Source organism: Nansenia antarctica (genome assembly GCF_963989245.1).
Source record: "Nansenia antarctica genome assembly, chromosome: 5".
In the NCBI taxonomy this organism is placed as follows: Eukaryota; Metazoa; Chordata; class Actinopteri; order Argentiniformes; family Microstomatidae; genus Nansenia; species Nansenia antarctica.
In genome coordinates, this window is record NC_137690.1 from 58,707,965 (window position 1) to 58,732,274 (window position 24,310).

At 43.6% G+C, this 24,310-nt stretch overlaps 1 protein-coding gene across 1 annotated transcript in view; it reads left to right on the forward strand.

Annotated features, from left to right (window-relative positions):
- Positions 1–24,099, forward strand: part of angpt2b (angiopoietin 2b) — a gene marked incomplete at both ends in the record, with an annotated part of 29,927 nt that extends 5,828 nt beyond the window's left edge. Inside the window, 8 exons of the mRNA XM_080532811.1 lie at positions 1,627–1,782; positions 2,586–2,707; positions 5,576–5,808; positions 6,119–6,243; positions 12,498–12,599; positions 16,664–16,830; positions 23,529–23,659; positions 23,939–24,099. Of these exons, the coding sequence (XP_080388937.1) occupies positions 1,627–1,782; positions 2,586–2,707; positions 5,576–5,808; positions 6,119–6,243; positions 12,498–12,599; positions 16,664–16,830; positions 23,529–23,659; positions 23,939–24,099 (1,197 nt within the window). The remainder of the gene's footprint in view (positions 1–1,626; positions 1,783–2,585; positions 2,708–5,575; positions 5,809–6,118; positions 6,244–12,497; positions 12,600–16,663; positions 16,831–23,528; positions 23,660–23,938) is intronic.
- Between the last annotated feature and the right edge of the window lie 211 nt (positions 24,100–24,310).

Here is a 24,310-nt window from a genome sequence, read left to right on the forward strand (position 1 = left end):
ACTAATTTACTTAATAATCATATTTATGTCCCACTCTTCTTGAAAATGATTATCTAGTGAGCAAATATTCATGGTGAGATATTTATTTTTCTTTCTTATTTTATACCACCATATTTGTGGCTGACCACTCATTAGTACACATATTTTAAATAGACCGTTTATTTATGAATATACCCCTTATCCGCACACGTTTGCCCTACACTTTCCAATGAAAAAAAAGTGTTTCTCTGATATGTTCTGTTCAGTGAGGCATACATATTAATGTGTTCCTTTCAATACCCCACTCTGGTTTATTGCAAAGGTACCGACCGATGCCTGTTAAATGTTGGGAGAAATGCCATAACTCATGGCGGAAACATTTTAACTAGAACGCTGGCGTAGCGGGAGGATTTGTCTTCCATGTGCCATTCGCTCACAACAGCCACATCAATAAGAAAATCTGTTTATTGTCACGAGATGGATGGTGTTCTATTTTAACAGCTCTTATAAATACAATGAGTTTTCTGCCTTCGTCGTCTGAGGCAATGATGAATCAGGCTGAGTGAACAAGTGTCCCTGATGTCAGAAACACATGGTCTCAGCCTTTCTCGTATTTTTGCCAGGCGTTGCCTGAACCGCCATTAAACTGTAAATTAAACTTGCATAATCAGAATACCGTCATACTGTAGCACGTCATTTACTTTGTTTTTAGCCAGAGGGAGAGAAACAGAGAGAGAATGGATGGAGGGACATAATGGGGGGCCTGAGGGATATTGCTCTGTCATGAGGGCTGCTGGACCACAGGGAGAAACATGTCGAGATAGCTAGTTTGATAGTTAACCTCTTGGTGAAAATTCATATGTGACACGGTCTGGTAAAAAAAATCCTCAAGTCGTGCAAATGAGCAAAAACCTTCTTTAAATTGTATTTAACATTTTTTTAAATATGAGGTTTTTTGCATATTATGGAAGTTGAAGAGTTGAAGAGCCCACTCAATATAACAAACTCAAGTTTTAGGACGTGTTCAAAAGCAAGGACTGTGTGATCATCTAATTAGGGGTAGTTATGTGTTTTTAGCATGTTGATGTTCTATCTGTATGTTGTGATGTGCTAAACATGCAGTTAGATGTTCGTAGCGAAGTTCCTTTTTAGCGCTAGCTATTAGCAGCGGTTTCTCCACTATTTGGTTTGAGGTGGATCAACATTAAAATAAGCATATCTTCTTCAATTATTTTCAAAAACTGAAAAATGACCATGAGGACTTGAGGACTATTTAACCAGACTGTCACATATTGTTTCAAGGCTTTCTCTAGAAAGAGCCACATCTTCGTCTTAGGTCTTAGGTAATTTTAATCAATGGAGACCACCTGGAATAAGGTAGAAAGAGCCATCCATGGTGTGTATGCTATCACCGCTAACTAACGACAGACTAGATGGACCAACATGGATCCTCTGGCATAGAAAGGGTTCAGTGATGTGCTGTTGGATGCTGTGTTATCCTATAGTTTAGTGGTTGTAAGATGGTGGGATGGTGAGCAGAAAGAGTAAAGCGGATGGGAGCTTGGGGGAATAATAGACAAGAGTAGAGAAGAATAAGAACAGAACGATCGGATTGAATAAACGATAGCTTGTAATTGTTGTTGACAGCTGGAGAGCTACATCCAGGAGAACGTGCGCTCTGGGATGGAGGAGATGAAGAGGAACGCCGTTCACACCCAGACGGTGGCCATGTTGGAGATCGGGACCAACCTCCTCAGCCAATCAGCAGAGCAGACTCGCAAGCTGACAGATGTGGAGACCCAGGTAAGCCAGTCAGGAGTGAGCAGAGGACAGAGAGCAGTTTCAAGCAACAATTAGCATGATCACAACCAAAATATTGGCTCATCGCAATCTATTCCAATCCTGAAAGAATGTGCTCCAACCCTGCAAGAGAATGCATGATAGTTCAGTACTTTATCAATGCGTTTGATGATTAGTGGATGAGTTGAATCAGGTGGCTTGGTGTAACGCTGGAACAAAAGCATGTTCACCCTTGACTCTCCAGGTCTGGGGTTGGTGACCATTTCTCTAAAAAAAGGTTGTCTTTGGTTTTATAGACTCTGATTGACAAACTGAGTTGAGTTAGGTGACTGACAACAAGCCAATTAAAACATCAAATACAGCACCAAAACACAGATGTGTCTGTAGTCAAGTCATAGGGTTGTTATTACAGGTTGGTGTTCTGTTCTCTTTGGTATTCTCATTGCCTCACTCTATGTTCCCTCTCTCTCTCTCTCTCTCTCTCTCTCTCTCTCTCTCTCTCTCTCTCTCTCTCTCTCTCTCTCTCTCCATACTTTATACGTATATATGCCTTTTCTCTCGCTCTCGCTGTCTCTTTGTAGGGTGTTTCTAACAGATAACCTGCAAAAATATTTAATCTGGTCCTGTTTGTCACACCCTGACATGTAACATCACTTTCCCCTGTTTCTATGCCTGTCTTTTCTGTGCCAAACCACACATCCATTAATCCATCCACCTATCTTGTCATCTGCCCATGTTCCCTCCATCTATCCATCCATCCACGGTCCATCGATCCATCTACCCATCCATCCTTCAATGTTCCCTAGGTGTTGAACCAGACAAGCAGGCTGGAGATCCAGCTGCTGGAGTACTCTCTGATCACCAACCGCCTGGAGAAGCATATCCTTCAGCAGACCCAGGAGATCTCACGGCTCAATGACAAAAACAGGTAAACTCACTGGCATGTGTGTGTGTGAGAGAGAGAATCAGAATCAGAATCTGAATTGCTTTTATCACATCTAATGTACACACAAGTAGAATGATTAGGCTTAATTGGCTTTGCAGCAGGATACAAAACGAACAATAAAGAATAAAGTAACATAAGTAATGTAAGTAATAACAAAGTAGAATAAGGTAATAAAGTGATAAAGTGATGGTAGTCGTACTACAGAGAGAGAGAGGGAGAGAGAGAGAGAGAGAGAGAGAGAGAGAGAGAGAGGGAGAGAGAGAGAGAGAGAGAGAGAGAGAGGGAGAGAGAGAGAGAGAGAGAGAGAGAGAGAATGTGGATTGAAAGAAATAGGTAGCTGTGGATAATCACACTGTATAGTAGCACAACACATTACTAGCATTAGCACTAATGGTCCTATTACTCTCAGCCAGAGAGAGAGAACACCAGGATGCATGTGACCCAGTGTGGTGGTTATGGGGAGGATGGGGGGAGGGGGGTAAACATGTTCCTGAGTCTACAGGAACAAGGTACAAGGTCAAAGAACGAGGTCAAGGAACGAGGGAAATGGCATAGACATTGCATCACTTACAAATGTATTTTTACTTAGACAAATGTAATTCGCTTTGCTAAATGACAATTTAAATATAAATGCATGTCGCTATAGTTACACTCAGTTTCCAACATAATTAGCTAGCTTTTAGTGCCCACAACATGGCAAGGCAAGGCAAGGCAAGTTTATTTATAAAGTGCATTTCATACAACAGGGGCAATTCAAAGTGCTTTACATATTTATAGCATTAAAAAAATGCAGAAAAAGAAGGATAGTAAGATTTTAAAAATAATCATCATAAAATAAGAATGGCAAGAATAGATACAGTACATATCTATCTATCTATCTATATATATAGACAGAGAGAGAGAGAGAGAGAGAGAGAGAGAAAATAAATTGATAAACATTTAACAACATAATAACACAATGAATAAAAAGATATAGATACTGCAACTGTATTCAAACGCTGCTCTTCCCGATATGGCATGTGAGATTGCAGGTACTGAGTCTGTGTTTAGCGATAAATTAAAATCTTGTGCGATATAGCGTGTGGGATCGCAGTGTAAAATGACACGTTTGATACTGCATCTGTGTTCAACCGCTATCCATCCTGACCATACAGTGTGTGAGATCGCAGTGTAAGACACGTTTCATATGGATTTTTTTTTTTACAAAGGGAGTGTTCTTTTCCCCTCTCCTTCTCTCTCTTTCTTTAGTTGTTTATCGCGCCATCCTTCTGCACAAGTATGTTGGTGATAACACAGTAATCTAGCCTCACCACCTGTTCCACATCTGGACCTGTTTGGCCCTTGACCCCCACTCTTCATGTTGATGACATGGTCGTGACATGTCCATAAGCGACTACATCCTCAGAAGAGCAAACACCATGACAGACACAACATTGTGTGGGTTACAGTACATTTGCAGTCAGGCAGCTGTGGAAAAAAAGAGAGAAATAAGCACTTTGGAACTTTGGATTGGGGGTAACTGCCTCTTCATCCTTGGGGGCACAGAGTCAGGCTTTGAAGTCCTCCTCCCTCAGGCAAAGAAAAAAACATGAGAGTGAAGATGTACAAGGAAGCACTGAACAGAGACCTCCGCCTGAGGGAAGCAAATTAAATGCAGTATTTCTGTTGCCTGCATAACACGATCATAACCATGATGTTACATATGTTTTACACCGTCATCAGCGTAGCAATTTAAAGGCATCATGTGTAAAACAATGTTGCAATGCTAGCGTAATGTATCCCTAAAACTCAACATTATCCTTAAGCTCGCCATGGCCAGTGGATCGGTGGGCTTGGCGCTTTCATCAAGACTTTGAAATAAAAGTGCCATTGAAATCGATTGGAACTGAGATGAGTTTCCTCGGAGCAACGCAAGCGTAGTGTGTACCTAGCGGCTGAAAGATTGAGGAAACGTGTTTCAGAGCGGATGAGTGAGCAGAGCAAGTAGCTTGTTCAATCTGGGTGGCTGGATTCTTTCAATAAATAACGGCTGCAAAGTCGTTAGTCAGAACCATAAAGATCAGGCGAGGGGGATTTATGGCATTCGTTTGCAGCTTGAGTGTGTAGCGTGTAACACACACGCACAGAAACACACTCACACACTACACACACACACACACACACCTACACACACACACACACACACACACACACACACCCACACACACACACACACAACCTGTCAGAGTGTTGCCTCTGGGCGGTGATTGAGAGGGCCAGTATGCGGGCCCATCTGTGGATGCTGCTGCCTTACAGGTGTTTCTATGGTGTTAGCCCAATGAGACTCTCCCTGTGCAGTCTATAACTCATCCTTCATCTCACAAAGTGTATGAGGGGGTTCACATTCGTTTCTGTAGCGTATACAAGACTGCATAATTAAATAAATTACATTAATGGTCCATCCTCCTCTCCTCTCCTCTCCTCTCCTCTCTTCTCTTCTCTTCTCTTCTCTTCTCTTCTCTTCTCTTCTCTTCTCTTCTCTTCTCTTCTCTTCTCTTCTCTTCTCTTCTCTTCTCTTCTCTTCTCTTCTCTCCTCTCCTCTCCTCTCCTCTCCTCTCCTCTCCTCTCCTCTCCTCTCCTCTCCTCTCCTCTCCTCTCTTCTCTTCTCTTCTCTTCTCTTCTCTTCTCTCCTCTCCTCTCCTCTCCTCTCCTCTCCTCTCCTCTCCTCTCCTGTCCTCTCCTCTCCTCTCCTGTCCTGTCCTCTCCTCTCCTCTCCTCTCCTCTCTTCTCTTCTCTTCTCTTCTCTCCTCTCCCCTCCCCTCCTCTCCTCTCCTCTCCTCTCCTCCCTTTTCCTCTCTTCTCCTCTGCCAGTTTTTTGGAGCAGCGTTTCTCTGCGCTCGAGGCCAGACATGGCAGCTCTCTGCTGGGTCTGCAGGGAGAGAAACAGCAGCTCCAGGATCGACTGGAGAGGCAGAGCCGTGTGGTCAGCCAGCTGCAGGGAGATCTGGGCAGCTCCACCCACAACAGCACCCTCCTGCAGAGACAGCAGGCTACGCTCACAGACACGGTCCAGCAGCTGCTGGCTCTTGTCACACACTGCAATGGTGAGACACACTCAGGGGAATAGATTGGCACCATGGTGTTTGTAATGCAGGGGAGGCTGATGGAGGTAGAAATCAGGAGGACAGGCTCATTGTAATGCATGGAACGGAATGGTTCTCGGTGTTTCCTACCATTCCTCACTCCATTCCATGCATTACAATGAGCCTGTACAAGATTTGGATCGTATTTGTTGGTGTACTGTATTTGAGGGTGCAGGGAGGATTTTAAATGTATAGTACACCTTCACAGAGGTTGATGACATAGTGTACTAGAATGACATATCTTTCTGGATGTCTTTTCCATGTCCCTCAGATATATCAAGTGTACCGAAAGAGGAGCCAGTGAGCTTCAGAGACTGTGCTGAAATCTTCCAGTCGGGCGTCACCGAGAGTGGGGTGTACAGCATACAACTCCCCAACACCACCCGCACTGTGAAGGTAAGAGCATCACCTGAATCCCTGTTATTATGTGGTCTATTTTGGATATAACTCAGCATTAAAAGATATAACATGCTGATCACGTTTTGCATGTTGTACATTGACAAGTTGTTGTTGCTCTGTAACACCTGAACAAATTGGACATGCATGTTCTCATTGTTTGATTTCACTATAAGGCATCTATTGTTAGCACTTCCTTTATTCAGTGTACAGTACAGAAACACACACCCTCTGAAATGTTGACATTTAGACAGTTTATAGCTTTTTTAGCGGCCGCATTCATCTCTGAAAGGACAAACCGTTTGAATGCAATACTGATTCAGTGGACTGATTTGGCAAGGGTGGGAATGGAAATGTCATGTCGGGGGTACAGAGAGCTAAAATAATAAACAACAGGAGCATTGTGCCCTGCAGGCTACAACATAGGCAAGCGTGCAACTGAATGTAAAGTCATATTAGCTTAAGAGGCCCCTCCACTGACCTGAAGCAGTCCCAGCAGATATCCCTTCTCACAATCAAGACCCAAATTCCTGACTGGGATGAGAGAAAAATACTGATGAAATTATTAGTTTTTATTCTTCATTGCTTTCTCTCTCAGTCTTGCTCACTCCCATCCCTCCCTCTCTGTGTTACTGGTCTTCCTCTTCATTTCCTGTGGGCATACTAACCAGGTGTTTGGCACGGGCTCTGTGAGTTTCCTGCCAGCTGTGTGCGATGCAGGTTTACATTGATGCAAGCTGGTAGACTCCTCATTGGCCCTGCTTTCAATATATGCCATCTACCCCCTGGTGACAGCGAGCTGGGTGGTTGCTCTAAAGCGGGAGAGTTTAAATCAAAACCTCCCCTCTCAAACTCAGATCACAACATTGTACATTTAATCCCTTCGTACAAATCTGTCTTTAAATCAAGCAAACCTGAATGTAAAACTGTCAATGTGTGGTCGCATGATGCCACTGAGACACTTAAGGGTAGCTTTCTGTGCACAGACTGTACTAAAGCGGGAGAGCCAAATCAAAACCTCCCCTCTCAAACTCAGATCACAACATTGTACATTTAATCCCTTCGTACAAATCTGTCTTTAAATCAAGCAAACCTGAATGTAAAACTGTCAATGTGTGGTCGCATGATGCCACTGAGACACTTAAGGGTAGCTTTCTGTGCACAGACTGGTCCATATTCCACGCACTAGAGCTGGATGAGGCCACTGTTACCATAACAGACTATATAAGATTCTGTGTTGACAATGTTGTCCCAAAGAAGGAAATAGTAGTTTATCCTAATAACAAACCATATATCACAAAATAAATCAAAGATTGCTTAAATAGGAAAAAACAGGCATTCAGAAATAAGGACAGGGCAGGACTGTCAGTGGTCCAGAAAGAACTAAAACAACTGCTTGTTAGTGCAAGGAAAAAACACAGGGACACAATGGAACAAAGTTTTTTGACTTCCAACTCTAAAAAACTATGGGACACAATGAAATCAGTGACCAACATGAACCCAACAAAAAGACAGATCATGACCCTAGATGAACAACAAAAAGCAAACGAGCTGAATGACTTCTACCTGAGGTTTGACACACGGAACTCTCAGGAGTGTGACCGTGTGTTGCAGACCCTGCCAGAGACTGACGCCAACTGCTAGTTGGAGGTAAATCCTACCAGCATTCGACGTCTCTTTAGCAGGGTGTCTACCAACAGGTCCACAGGTCCAGACGGTCTATCAGCTTCTCTTCTCAAAAACTGTGCAGAAGAACTAACAACAGCATGGTGTCCGCTATTTGAAAAGTCCCTGAATACCGAGGTTCCAGCTCTGTGGAGGAAGTCAATTATAATCCCTGTGCCGAAAAAACCTCGTGCCATGGAGAATAATGACTTCCGTCCCATTGCTCTAACTTCCATTGTGATACGGTTCTGTTTATAGGCAAATTGAAAAACATCTAGCAGTGGGTCAATGTGTTTTCTAAGCAGAGACAGTACATTTGAACAATGTTTTGAACGATATGTACTGTCTCTGCTTAGAAAACACATTGACCCACTGCTAGATGTTTTTCAATTTGCCTATAAACAGAACCGTAGCACGGAGGATGCTATTCTCTATATCACACATTCTGTATCCAAGCACCTCGAGAACAAAAAGGCCTATGCCCGAATTATGTTTGTTGACTTTAGTTCCGCCTTTAATACGGTACAACCCCACGTGCTCTTAGGAAAGCTCAAAGACATGGGTGTCAATAGTACTTTAATCAAATGGATCCATTCCTTCATGTTAGAAAGAGAACAGCAAGTGAAAGTCAATGGAACACTGTCAGTGACTAAACACTGCAGTACAGGTGTCCCCCAAGGTTGCGTTCTGTCCCCATATCTTTTCTCAGTATACACCAACGACTGTAAAAGTAACCACCCAAGCAACCATATTATAAAATATGCTGACGACACTGCAATTCTAAGTCTCCTTGATAAAGATACAGACCCCTCGGTGGTCCATGATGAGATTAACATATTCACTAAATGGTGTGACAGCAACCATCTCATCTTAAACCTCACCAAAACTCAGGAGGTTGTGTTAGACCCAAGGCAGGTAACTGACCATGAGCCTGTGGTCGTTAAAGACCAAACAATCATCCAGGTGCCCTCTTATAAGTACTTAGGTATTCAATTAGACAACCATCTCTGCTGGAATACACACTTAGACAGCTTATGTAACAAACTACAGCAGAGGCTTTATCACCTGAGGCGACTCAGACTTTATGGGGTGAGAAAGCAGATCATGAGAATGTTCTATCAGTCCATTGTTGAAAGTGTAATCAGATATGGAATAATTGTGTGGTTTGGCAACTTAACTGTACAACAAAAAAACAGACTAGTCAGCATTCACAAAACAGCTATGAAAATTGTAGGTGAAAGAGACTATGTGATCCTAAATAAACTATATGAAAAAGCTGTCCTGGACAAGGCTAACAAGATAATAGCAGACCCCCAACATCCGCTCTCCACAGAATACGAAGTTCTCCCCCTAGGTAGAAGGCTTCGCATGCCAAGATGTAATTATAAGCTCTTAAAACTATCATTTGTCCCATTCTCCATTAAACTAATCAATTCGCTCAAGCAGAAACGATGATTAGGACATGATCACCAGCACCTGCACTTTATCTTAGACACCACTTGAAGGGCCATGTGCAATATTCGAAAACACCACTTGAAGGGTTATGTGCAATATATATTTATACCAAATGATGCCATGTCCAGGTGGAAACTGCTGCCAATGTCACTCAATGTTTGTTGCTGTCCTGTTGTTTACTTTGTCTACTGTATGTTGTATGTATCGTCTCTGTTGCACTTGTAGCATGAAAGTACCATGCCCAAGACAAATTTCCCCTCGGGGACAATAAAGTATAATCAATCAATCAATCAATCAATCAATCAATCAATCAATCAAATTGCCCTATTTTTTCTCAAAGGGGCCAAAGACAAAATGTATCATTTCTGTGAGATCCAGAGTTGGACGGGTCACATCATTTGTGATCAAAAGACAGCCAAATGCAAACAAACAATTTTCACAAGTAAAATTAGCAAGCGGTTTCCTTTTTTTATAAACACACTCCAATATGAAAGTAAAAATGGCACAGACGTTTAGCAAACGATGTATAATCATGAGTGATAACATAAAAGACACTCATAACATTGGCATGGTAATGGACAGGCCTTGTTTCTAAAATCCTCTGCCTTATAATGTTGACACTTTGACACGCAAATAGTAACAACCATCATAATAGTTTGTTAATTGGAATGATTTTGGGAGATAACTTCAACGTTTCTCCCCTTTGTTTTCCAGAGCTAGACTATACAATGTTTGTTTTACCATAAACCTAAAATGGAGAAAGGTATACTGTAACTAAACTAAACGGTTCATAGTCTTAAAGAGATTAGTTTAATATAATATTTAATAATATACAAATAATATCATAATATACAAATAATTATATAATAATTATTTAATAAGGATGCTGATGTAGTGTCTGTATTCTGTCTGTAGTCGGTATCGTGAGCATGGTAAATAACCTACACAAACCAGTAGCTTACCATTGTCGTTGAAATATCTAAATATAGAATCAAAAAGGCAGCCTGCTTCGTTTCAAATTGCATAGGAAAAGGTATTTAATTTACTTTTGCAAAAGGAGAAAGTTTACAGCATGTCAAGATCTGTCTTGATACGACAAAGGTTCTCTGAAAGTCCAGACACAGGGGCAAATCTGTATTTTATACACTCAGGTACACTCAGGCAACAAGCCCGCCCTCAGGTGAGGTACAGGCCAATCGCAGGCATTTCCTGTATGAGAAGGACTGGCTGTGATACAGATTGAGAAGAGGTTAGGGGGGAATCGACCCCCACTTTCTCCTAGAGACACAAAGGTGGAAAATGGGCACAAAAGTCACAAACTGGTCTGGTCTAGTTTCAGAGCACTGGACCGAGGGAAAACAAAAGCCCAGAACTGCTCTAGACTGCTCAGTCTCTCTAGATGCAGGTTTAAGAGAAAAGAGAGCAATTCGGTATTTGTGTCTGTTGTCGAGCCAATGTCAAGCTTCAAGTAGAGAAAATGGTTTTATTGTCTACTAGGCTGAGTTCGTCAATGTGTTGATGATTCTGCCCAGACATTCTGACTGTCTAGTGACTCTTGTGTATTCAGTCTCAAAGGTAATGAATGTCTTATCAATAAATAAAATGTCTTAGCAGACATATTATTCCACCATACCATTACCATTACAAGTAGTATTTTGGCAGTTATGCTTGCATTATACTACATTGATTTAGGCCCACATAACTCTTCAAGGAGTTTGAGTACGGAATATTCAGTATGGATCTGTTAGAAATCTGTTTAAAAAATGTCCTCCGTGGGGAAATGACTTCCAGAGGAACATCTATTTCAGGCCCTTGTATTCAGAAAGAATGGTTTAGAGGCCAGAACCTTGGCTTAATGTGATGGTTGTGCCAGAGAATAATCACTCTAAACCTCTTTGACCTTGCCTGAAGGACCTTTTCTGGGAAAGCGCTAAAAACCCTCACCGCATTTGTAGCAGAAAAAGCCAAAGGTGAAAGGTTATTTTGGGATAGCTTCAAGTTTAACAACACCTGTGTGAAATATCTACACTGCAGGGGACTTGGACGTGGGCGTAGGGTGTTTTGGATCCTAGCAACCCAAACATCAATTTGTGTGGTAACTGAGGTTTGGAGACTTCTGGACACCAGATATATCAACACAATGTGTTTTTGGTTGAACAAATATATTACATTTAATATGAGATGTTGCAATTCCAAAATTCTCAAGCCTTGGCTCTTTTGTTGAAATGTGTCAAGGAGATATTTTGATATAATAAAAACAAGCACACCCCATTCATCAAACATCTTTTCAACAACATCAAACTAGGCAACACCAGTCATGGTTACATATATTATCTTATCACCCAAGAGAGGAATTTATACATTATGTTCAATGTCAGACATGATATCAGATCCTGTGAGAGACCAATAATGTGTAAACCCTCAACCCTCAAGTCCCTCAACATGTACAAAATAAGTTTCAGGTTCTGCCAAAAGATGAATAGGGGGCAATTCATGAGTTTGTCCTATAACAACAGATCTACATATAGTATGTGAGTAACCAAATGACAAATGAAAACAGTGCTAGTAACCAAAGCAAAGGGGGAACAGAACATGCTGACATGTCATTTCTCCATTCCACCTGGGTCACGACAAAAACATGACACCCCTTGAAGAGTGTGTTCCCCTTCTCCCTGAGGCTTCCAACACAACTTTTGATTAAATTGAAACCGTGCAACGGTTTCCTCCCTCCAGGGTGTGAGCTGTTCCCCTCTCACACTCCAGACTCTCTCCCTTTCTCCACCTCTGAGGGTTTACTGTTGGTCTTGGTGGCAGGATGACGAACTGGGGAAGACAAAGAGATGTGAGACAGTCCAGGCGATGTCATAGTGGAAACACTGGGAGATGAAAACGATATGATGGTTTTGGACCGTAGCCCTCTGTCTATAGAAACATACATCTGTCTGTAAGAGATTGTGACCTCTCAACTGTGGCTCACTGTAGCTCCAAGGCTCTCAAGGTGTAGGGTCCATGAGATACTGAGCCTGATAGAGAAACGATTAGAACAATCACAGGGCCTTATCAAAAGCATTAAGGTTAGTTTTCTAAGAGTTTTTTATTTTATTTTTTTCTAATCAGAGTTTCTGTTTCCACAGGTTTTCTGTAACATGAAAACAAGGGGTGGGGGCTGGACTGTACTGCAAGATCGCAGAGACGGGTCAGTGGACTTCCACCGCGGCTGGAAGGACTATAAAATGGTAAGTTCAGCAGCTTTTACTTTTTTTTCATCTGTTGTCATAATATTTATTATTATTATATCAAATATAGTAATGTTGTTGTATGTCGCCGTGGTCCAAACTCAAATAGTGAGAGACACTGACGTAGTTTGGCCAAATCAGGAGCAACAATGTGAATCACAAGTCCATCATTATAAAACCGTTGAGGATAGAACTAGTCAGTGGATTCTTTAGCCAGACAGGAGGTTCCAATAACTACGCAGGGGTTGACATGAGTGTTGGATGGGGTTTGGTGTGGGGAGGCGTGGGATACGGACAGTGCTGTGATCCCTATGACCCATGGTTGTTTTGGTAGACCGCCCGTGTGTTCCTACATCCCTCCCTGTTTTTGCACCTGCACTCTCTCCCTATCTCAGTTGGACCCCCACACACACTACACTCTATTATCACACACTGTCATCACCCACAGTTAGCGAAATGGAAGCTTTATGATGGCAACATTATGATACAACAGTGCTGTACTTTTGTTTCAACATAGAGAGTCATTAAGTACGTATTTCACCATCAGGGAAACATGCTCATTCTACACCATGTGTTGCTCATGCTGTAGCGATAAATACTGTACCACAATATTGTTTAATGCACTCAAAACATTCTATCACTGCTCCACAGATATCAATATCCCTTCTATGTTTAAACTACAGTATACACAATGAATGAATGGTCTTTATTGTCATTGCTATAGTACAGGTACCAAACAACGACATTTGGGAGGGGTGGCTCCCCTGGTGCTAGGAAAGAGAAAAAAAATGAAGGATTCCTAAGATCACTTCCTGAGTTGAATTACAGTGTGTATGCAAGAGACTGCTTTAGTTTTTTTTATTGAACGAGCAGCCGCAATTTGTCTCTCACCTTCTGAAACAGATGAGTCGCCACAGCTTGTTTGCAGAGCGAGTTACTTTTTCAATATTGTTTTTTCAAGAACAATATTTTCACAAGTGGATGATAAATATTTGGCCCCATTGCATGGCGTGGGAGCATGGGGGCCCTGTAGATGGAAGATAACATGTGTTTCGAGGCCCTTCGATGTCCTGACCACACTTCCATGTGTTCACAATGTTTACCCAACATTGGTCAAATGTTGTACACAGGCCTGCTGGTCAGATAATGAATGCTCCCAGAACTCCTCATATCTTCAAATTCACTTAAGTAGTTAAGAACAATAATAAACAGAGCTCTGACAGCCAGAGACAGAGTGATGGTGCCGTGCAAACATGGAGGAAATGTTTGCCCATCTGTTGGAATGTTCAAAGAGAAGTTACAGGCTCTTTGCTGCAGGAGGTAGTTGCATAAAAGAAAGTTGGTCTTAAAACTCCAGTATGTAGATGTATGTAGTGCTTTGAAATAGTGCAGTAACATGCTCAAATACATGCTGGACCTTTAAGTGCCAATTCGGATGTACCATATACGCGTGGTTGTAGTCGTCCTGCGTAAGCAGTGCACATTAGAGTGATTTGATGTGTTATGATCGTTGACGCTTAAAGATTGCTACTAGGCAGCTCATCTCTCTATCTGAATGAATGAATGGTCTTTATTGTCATTGATATAGTACAGGTACCAAACAACGAAAGTTGGGAGGGGTGGCTCCCCTGGTGCTAGGAAAAAAAAAAAAAAAAAAATAGAAGGGAAAAGAGCTGGTTTACATAAATAAAGGCTATGTACACTATCCACTATACTATACTATACAAATAAAACACTGTGCTGTACTCTATGCTATGCTATACCTATTCTAACATTTCCTATTCTCTGAACCTTATGTACCCTAGGGTTGTCATATTGCCCATAGTGTTATTGCACATTCATTTAAAGTGTCGCAGTTTGCAGGTTTGAAATGTACACAGTTGTGTTTCAGTATTACACTTGATTTCAATCTAGTAGCTGCCATCAATTTGTCTAGATTGTCCAGGGTCTAGAACCTAGGTCTTTGCTGTGTTCAGGGCCTGAATGGCCCTGGGGTAGAAGCTGAGCTTCAGTCTGTTTGTCCTTGCGAACATGGTCCTGAACCGCCTGTTCGAGGGCAGCCGAGCAAAGTGTTCGTACCCAGGGTGGGATCTCTCTCTCTCTCTCTCTCTCTCTCTCTCTCTCTCTCTCTCTCTCTCTCTCTCTCTCTCTCTCTCTCTCTCTCTGAAGCCAAGTCTTCAGCTTGGCACACTGTACAAGGAGAGATCTGACCATGCCTGATTGTGTCGGGGTTGCCTGGTCTTACGTGTGTGTACATGGGCTAAGCAGTAGCTCTGCGTTGACTGTGACTAGGAGGCGTGCAGGTAGTGGATGATCTTCCTTATTCTAGCACTGTAGCTGCCAATGGCCCCTTGTCATAGCATAGATTACTTTTTGTTATGATGACTGATGGATAGATGATTCACTTACCTAGACAAATATTTGTTGTAAGTCGCTTTGGATAAAGGCGTCTGCTAATGCCAAAGATGTAGATCATGTAGTGATAAATGCATGTCGCAATAGTTACACTCAGTTTCCAACGGCCACAGCATGGAAACTAGAAGAGAAAAATGTTCTTTTTACACACAGATAAAAGGAAGATCATTGAGATGGATAGCAAATATAGATACATCTTGACAGCAAATATTGTACAAATGTTAAGAAAGAGTCAACATGGCAACTCATCGCAAGAGTTGTGAACAAGTGTGGAGACAGACTGGAAATATGTCTGAAGATATGTCTTCAGAGATGACACATTTCCACAGTCTGTCTCCACACTTGTTCACAGCCTTTGCGATGAGTTGCCATGTTGACTCTTTCTTAACATTTGTACAATATTTGCTGAGACATAAACATCCCCGACCGGGACATCACTTAACAGTAAAATCATCATTGATATATTTGGGGAAGATTCCCCTGTGTGCATAGGGCTTGATAGGGTAGACAGCTTGACTACCCTGTAGGCCTACCAGACTGCAATACGTCCGGCACGTTCTCCACCAACAAACATTCTGATGGAACTATTTTATCAAACTTTGTTGTCAGTCATTGGCAGACTACCCACTGCATCTGTCCAGGTCCCAGACAATGAGCACACAGAGGAGTGAGAGTTGATGTTGAAGAGTTGGATGTTGGATCTCCCAAAAATAATATTAACATTTAATTGGAGATGATGTAGTTGTTGTTGAATTGCATTGTATTAGCTTTTCACTCTTAATAAATCATTTATTTGACATTTCTTTCTGTATTCATTCTATTTGAGTGGATCTAGACTATGTGATGTACATTTGAATTGTTATGCCCAACCTGGGCTGCTGACATACATAGTTTGTGGCTAGGCCTACATAATCTGGCTGTAATTCTGTGTCATCCACTATAACCTCTTTATTTATGCAATCTGTGCAGAAGACGTGTTTCAAAAAGTGTTGTTATTTTCAAAAGCATTATTATGGAGAGCAGTCCAGGATCTAACCTCTGCCGGCCGTAGGATGTGCAACCGGGTGTAGTGCGAGGAAGGGCTATGTCCAGATGTAAAAGATGAGACTGTTAGGAGTGGTATAGAACGCAATCTATGTACAATTTAGCACTACGACCAGGTGGAGGCCTACTCCCTCTCTGAATCCAGAGATGCTCTTTCATAATCATATAAGAGGTCTATTCTGAGTATACAAGCAATAACAATAACCGGCTCTTGTATGTCTTAGTGTGAGTTGCGTGAGTGACAATTAAAGATTTAGGTCTAGACATCTCTCTGTCAAATGAATAAGCCCTGTTACTCACTGTTTCATTCCTCTCCCACTCTCCCTTTTAGGGGTCAATTATGTGACAGTTGAATTTGACATCTCACTATTAACTCCTTGCTCACTGTATTATTCAAAATCAACTACTGTATCCCTCAAGACTGAACAACATCGACAAGTGCGACTTGAAATCTTTTTGTTAAAGTAACTTGATCCTCTACTCACTTGGTACCTACTCACTCATGATCCTTCCTGAGAGACATAAACAAATTACCCTTGATATTTATCTGCCAAAGTCATTACCTCGCTCGCTCAGCATGTCTTTCTCTTTCACTGTACTTGTAGGGTTTTGGGGACCCCTCTGGAGAGTTCTGGGTGGGTAATGATGTTATCCACCTCTTGACCAGTTCCCAGGAGTACAGTCTACATGTACAGCTGAAGGACGGTGAGGGCAACGAAGCCTTCTCACACTACGACCATTTCTACATCGACGGAGAGGAAAAGAACTACAGGTATCAGGATGCAAGGCTGTCTTCAGGGCGGCAGGGTTGGATGGTTACTAAAGCATTTTTCTTTATTTCCTATCAATACATTTTAAAATGTAGCATTGATAGTTTGGCTATGAATCCCTAATTAGCCAGAACATCAACATGTACACTGTACATAACTATTGGTATACATTTTGACAAGTTCTGAAATGAAGGGATTATAGCAACCATTACTGCATGAGTGATTTGAACATCACTTGTCTGCAATGTAGTTAAACAGTAGTCATGGATTGACTTTGAACGACATGCAAATGATGAGCGTAGTCAAAGTTTTAGCTGTCAATGAAACAGCATCATGTTTTAGCCATCACATTAAGCCGTTATATAGTTGTCATGATTTCTGTAAGAGTTATGATGAGCGGCCTTTAAATTCAGAAAGCCATAATTGAGTTGAGATAGTGCCATTTCAGACTCAATTTACCCTGTGGGTGTAAATCACTTAGCAAATACTATGACACATTACAGACCATTATCCACCATGGTAACTTCCTTCCTTTCTTTTTTTACTTGTCAGTAAAAAGAAAGTAAAAAAAAAAAGAACCATGAAAGAAAACCATGGCCTGTCTCACTCTAAATGATGCGCTCTGTGGAGGGCAAACTGACACTTCTCTGCCACCATGTTCTCTTTCCGTCACTGCCCCTACCGCTGCTCCTGCAAATCCCAAGGGCAGCCCCTCCAGCAGAGAAAAACACCAACATGTACAGTGCTCCGTAGCACCTGGCCCTGCCAGGAAACTGACAACTTAAACAAAGCTCAGCTTTCCCCGGCGTTCGCTGCTAAATCCCCTGCTCTTGCTAATGGGATTGTGTGTACCAGTGTTGAACTCAGAGGTTCCACCTAATGTAATAGAGCAAAATATGTGGTTTAAAGTAGGGATAAATGAAGTGGAATTCAATACAGTTTTTTTTTTTTAAAAGCCTGGAGGTTTAAGAAGTGCAATACTTGTGATGAGAGCTTGATAGCATAATAGCATGTGACACTTCAAGTCGAAGTTGGCTCTAGGCATACATCCACGATAAGCTTTCTTTTAACCAATAGGGGATGTACCGATAGTGGCCTGTAGGGGCGCTATACCAGCTACTGCATGTTGAATGTACAACGTGACCAATAAAGCAGTTTGATGAATGGCGACCAAGTGTGTGTGTGCACATTGATACATGGTACCAGGAGTGGGGTGACACTAGCCTACAAAGATGAATAACATTCGGTCGCCGGACGAGTTGAAGTTAAGTGGAAATGTCCACGAGAACTGGAAAGCTTTCAAGCAAAGTTTTGAGCTGTACGTGTTGGCAATCGGTCTGGAAGAGGCGAAACATGAACGTCGAAGGGTAGCACTGCTTCTCACAGTGGCAGGCAGAGCCGCGAGGGACGTTTTCAACACGTTTCGGTTTCCTGAGGGCGATGACCAAAAGTATGCAGCAGTGCTAGCAAAGTTTGAGGAATATTGCACACCTAGGAAAAATGAGACGTACGAACGGTATGTTTTTCGCAACAGAGTACAGGCCGAGTCAGAATCCATTGAACAGTTTGTCACGGACTTGCGTCTGAAAAGCCAGTCGTGCAACTTTGGCACATTGTGTGACTCGCTAATAAGGGATCAGGTCGTCATCGGCGTTGTCGACAAGAAGGTGAGAATGCAACTGCTCAGAGAATCCAATTTGAGCCTGGAGAAGGCAGTACAAATCTGCCAGGCGTCAGAGAGCGCCAAGATGCAGCTCAAGTCATTCGAGCCCGAACCAGCATCGGTGGACGCGGTGCATGAGAGAGTGCATGAGAGGGCCGCTAGCAGGTGGAACAGCAAAGGAAAGTCCCGCGCGCCCAGGCCCACAAAGGACACAGACTGTGACAGATGCGGGGGCAGACATGCAGCGAATAACTGCCCGGCTTACGGTGTGGACTGTCGCAAATGCGGTAGGAAGAATCACTACGCCCGATGCTGCCTGTCAAAGAAAGTACAGGTGGTGCAACAAGGCAGCGACACGACCGACACAGACGAGGATGACGAGAAGTGGTTCGTGGGAACTGTGGAGAACGAGGACAATAAGGAGGAGTGGATAGCCAATCTGGAAATCAATGGAACGACAATTCCTCTGAAATTGGACACGGGGGCTCAGGTGAACATACTGACGATGAAAGACTTTAATAAACTGTACAAGAAGCCAAAAGTGCATGTGAAAAAGGTTAATCTGAGAACGTACAATGATGAACCGATTCCTACAAAAGGGGTATGTAGGGTCACACTGTCAAGGAAAGGGCACTCTGTTAATGCTATGTTTGTGTTGGTTGAGGGTGATAGACAGACCATATTAGGTCTGAAATCCTGTGAGAGATTGGGCCTCATCAAAAGAGTGCATGTAATTGACAGGTCTGTAGTGACACCTAGTGGTGCAGCTGAGGAACAGCATGAGACTGTAGCTGACACAGAAAAAATAAGGAAGCAATATAGAGACGTCTTCGGTGGTATAGGATGCCTACCTGGGCAGTACAGAATCCAGTTAAAAGCAAATGCGGAACCTGTCATCCACCCGGCAAGGAAGGTGCCGGTGACCCTTAAAGCTAGGCTGAAAGCAGAACTACAAGCCCTTATAGAGAAGGGCATAGTGAGGAAAGTAGAGGAACCGACTGAGTGGGTCAGTTCTCTGGTGATAGTTGAGAAAAAGAATGGTGACTTGAGGCTCTGTATAGACCCAAAAGACCTGAATAAGTGGATCAAAAGAGAACACTACAAACTACCAACTAACTCAGACATAACTAATGCTATGGCAGGCGCGCGTTTCTTTTCTAAGTTAGACGCATCATCAGGGTTCTATCAGATCGTTCTAGACGAAGACAGCTCCAAACTGTGTACCTTTAACACACCATTTGGAAGGCATTGCTTTCTCCGCTTACCGTTTGGGATATGCTCAGCTCCAGAGGTGTTCCACAAAACAGTGCAGCAGCTGTTTGATGGTATGGAGGGTGTGGGTGTGTTTATTGACGACATAGTGGTCTGGGGCACAACAAAAGAAGAACACGACGAGAGGCTACGCGGGGTGCTAGAACAAGCACGTAAAGCAGGGCTTAAACTGAACAAGTCGAAATGTGAGTTTGGGGTGACAGAGGTTACTTACCTAGGTGACAAGTTGTCCGCGGAAGGGATACAGCCTGATCCAGAGAAAATAAGGGCAATAGTAGAGATGCCAGCGCCAAAAGATAAAACAGACCTGCAAAGAGCATTAGGGTTAGTCAACTACATGGGGAAGTTCATACCAAATCTGTCTGCAAGCTCAAAGGCCCTCCGTAGTCTACTGGAAAAGCAAAACGAATGGCAGTGGGAACACGAACATGCAAATGAGTGGGAGGTGTTAAAGGCCAACCTGATCAAAGAGCCGGTGTTAAAGTACTATGATGTTGACAAACCGGTCAAAGTCTCTACTGATGCATCCAAAGAGGGTCTCGGAGCGGTGCTGCTCCAATGACACGGCACAGAATGGTTTCCCGTCGCTTACGCATCCCGAACGATGTCATCTGCAGAGCGCAACTATGCGCAAATTGAGAAAGAGACATTAGGCGCGGTTTTCGGATGTGAAAAGTTCCATGAATATATCTACGGCAGGGAAATAATACTAGAGACTGATCACAAGCCGCTTATTGCCATTTCCAGAAAGCCACTTGGAGATGCACCGCCACGCATCCAGCGTCTCATGTTACGGCTACAGAAGTACCACATGACGCTCGAGTTCACTCCAGGAAAGTACTTAATAGTGGCAGACGCTCTCAGCAGAGCGAGTTTGAGTGACACGGGCCCGAGCAGCACCGAGCAGGAGGTGCAAATCCATGTGGACTGTGTGAAGGCCCAGCTGCCTGCATCAAATGAGAAATGGGCCCAGTTCGCGCAGGAAACAGCAAGCGACAGAGAGTTGCAGGAGGTCATAGCGGCCATCCTCTCACCAGGAGATGAGGCCAGGATACTGCCAAGTCCGTATCGTCACACTAGAGATGAACTGACAGTGATCGACGGGGTACTCCTTAAAGGTAACAAAATAGTAGTTCCCGGCTCCATGAGACCAGAGATGGCTAAGTTAGCACATGAGGGCCATTTGGGAATAGAGAAAAGCAAGAGGCGGGCTCGTGAGGTACTGTTTTGGCCATACATGAACAGAGATATTGAGACTGTAGTACAGCGATGTGGGATTTGCCAACAGCATAGATATATGCAGCCTAGAGAGCCGCTTCTGCCTCATAGCAAACCAACCGAGCCATGGGAAAAAGTAGGTGCAGACTTATTTCAGCTGAAAGGGAGAGACTATTTAATCATAGTGGACTACCATTCAAACTATCCAGAGTATGCGCTGTTGTCTGATACCACAGCAAAGCAAGTGATCGCTCATTCTAAGTCTATTTTCGCAAGGCACGGTATTCCAGTGACTTTAGTAAGTGATAATGGGCCGCAGTTTAGCTGCCAGGAGTTCGCAGAGTTCGGAAAACAGTATGGATTCAAGCATGTAACCTCAAGCCCACTGTACCCGCAGTCAAATGGTCTAGCGGAAAAGGGAGTGCAAATCGTGAAACGACTGCTAAGGAAAGCAGCGGAAGCGGGTGAGGACCCGTACCTGGCAGTCCTCAACTACAGAGCATCACCGCTGGAAGGTGGCCGCTCACCAGCAGAGTTGCTGATGAACAGGAGGCTCAAGACAAAGCTGCCGTCAGCAGAGCACCTGCTCCAGCGCGCTGACCACCGCACACAGAGAGAGCACCGGTCCACACAGAGAGAGGACCGGTCCAAACGTGCCTATGACAAAAGAGCACGGCCCTTGGGACCTCTTGAACGAGAGGACCTAGTGAGAGTCAGATGCGAAGGAAGATGGGGACCGGTCGCACAGGTCCTTAAAGAGACTGCTCCAAGATCATACGAGGTACTTACCGAGAATGGCAATACAATCCGCAGGAACCGGAGACACCTGTTGAAGATTCCACGCCCAGAACCACAGCCTGCAGAGAATGGCAATGACAGGGAGACTCCGGGAGAGCAAATAGAAGGGGGGCATACTCAATCAGACACGGACAGCCCTCCTGTCGAGTCACCCTCCCCTGGGGTGGAGCGGGTTCAAAGGCCGAGTAGGTCCATTGTCAAACCTAGGAGACTTGTAGAGGAGTGCTAATAACACGCACAGAAAGGGTGGGTTTATTATTTTTATTTAATTTTTTATTGCGGACTTGGAGTTCTGTTCTCAGGGTCATTACTGTTTGTTTCTGGACTCAGGTTATTTGTGAATTGATGCTGTATGGTTCCATTACAGTTTGTTTTCAATGAAAAAAAAAAAAAAAAAGGGAAGAGTTAAGAGAAGTGTAATAATTGTACTGTTTAGAGTACCGTTACATTGTTTATTTGTACAAGCTGGAGAGTACATCTTGAGAATTCTAGTACGTATGCTAAGCTATAGATATAGACTTGTAATATCTGTGAACTGTTATTCTCTGAGATCAACTTCATCTTAATCCTTAGAAAAAGGGAGATGTACCGATAGTGGCCTGTAGGGGCGCTATACCAGCTACTGCATGTTGAATGTACAACGTGACCAATAAAGCAGTTTGATGAATGGCGACCAAGTGTGTGTGTGCACATTGATACAGGGGACAGGGACTTTTTTTAGATCAGTGTCTCTGATCTAATCTGGGGCAGGGGCAACTTCAAAGTTACGTTGCGTGCGGTAAGCCTACTGACTGGGTGGAGGGCAAGAAGTCAGAGCTGTTGCCAGCTACTGCTGAGCTAGCGTTCCATCACCTCGTTGAGTATGTGCTAGTTTTATTAGCATGCTGAGTGTGCTGGCTCTCTACCCTCATGTGCTGAGTTCATGTTGATGGCCCAAGCCAGAGGCCCATGGTGTAAGGCCGTCTCCCAGCCAACGCAAAACATCCCCCAGCTTGTCTCCTCAGCCATCCACACAGCCAGCGCATCCCCTGCTAGGTTTTCTCAATGCATTTCCTTTAGCAGCCTCTTTTCTACCCAACGCCCTCTCCAAAACTTCTGAGGCCAGGAAGGATCCTCCCTTGCTCTGTCTCGTATTGTGTGGTCCTCACCTCTGACCCTAGCGATGGATAGAGGAGATTCCTCATTGAGTCATCACAGACAGTGTGCCCTTAGTATGAGAGAGGTCACATAACGCATGGGAGAGTCTCGTACTAACGAGACAGAATGACAGGACTAGAGGAGAGAGCAGACAAAAGACTTGACCTTTCCTCTCCCTAGCCTCACATCACCGTTGACTCACACCCAGATGGACTGAGTTACAAAAAAATAAATGAATATATCATCCAACCTGGAATAGGAGATGTATTCATTCATCCAGAGGTGTTTCCGGGACTATTCACCCAGGAGGATATAATGACCGATTGTTGCTGGCGAACTACATTGATCCTTGGTTGAGCCAGAAGCTAATGCTTTTGCAGGATGTACAGGATGTGCATAGCTAGGCCATTTGTTACTAGTGGGTAGCCAATGGAAGTGCTGGTAATCCCTGGTAATCCCTGGCCACCAAAACATCCCGTTTCAAAAAGAGTTTTTTCCCCTCACCTGACTCACTGAATGAATGTAAACGATTCATTCATTCATTCATTCATTCATTCATAATACTGTCAAGATGTTGTTAGTGAATGGTTCTGATACTGATTCCTCCCCCAGCTTACATGCCCAGGGGTTCAGTGGTACGGCGGGCCGCACCAGCAGTCTCACCCACTCTGGTACCCAGTTCAGCACCAAGGACCGAGACAACGACCGCTGCAGCTGCAAGTGTGCCCAAATGGCCTCTGGAGGTACACTGCTAACCTCTCTCTCTTCCCCTTCCTTTCCTGATCCATCACTCCCTTGTTCTACTACTCTTTACTGATCTCTCATTTTCTCTTCTCTTCACTCTGTCCTCTTCTGCCTTATCATGACAAGCACACTTTTCTTCCCATCTGAACCCATTTTTCATTCCATCACTCGTAATCCTACGTACAAGAGCCATGAATACCAAAGGTAGAGCCGATATCTCTCTCCCTCTCTCACCGTCTCTCTCTCTCTCTCTGACCCCTGAACCCTCTACACCCTAGGCTGGTGGTTTGAGGCTTGTGGACCTTCCAACCTGAACGGAATCTACTACCCTGGCATCTCCAACGTGGTCCGCTACAACGGCATCAAGTGGTACTACTGGAAGGGCCCCAGCCTGATGGCTACCATGGCAACCATGATGGTGCGGCCTGCCGGGTTCTAAAGGGATAGCTGGCTGATGATGTCACCGTGTGAAGGAGTTGATGACATCACTGAGAAGAAAATATATAGAAAGCTGAGATTTGAAATGAAATTGCGATTTTTGGTTGAATTAGTGTGCAGATTTTGGTTTATGGACTTGTTTTCTCAAAGAGCAGCTTATTGTCCGATTGTTATTCATTGGAATATGTTTTTCCTCACTGAAAAGGCACATA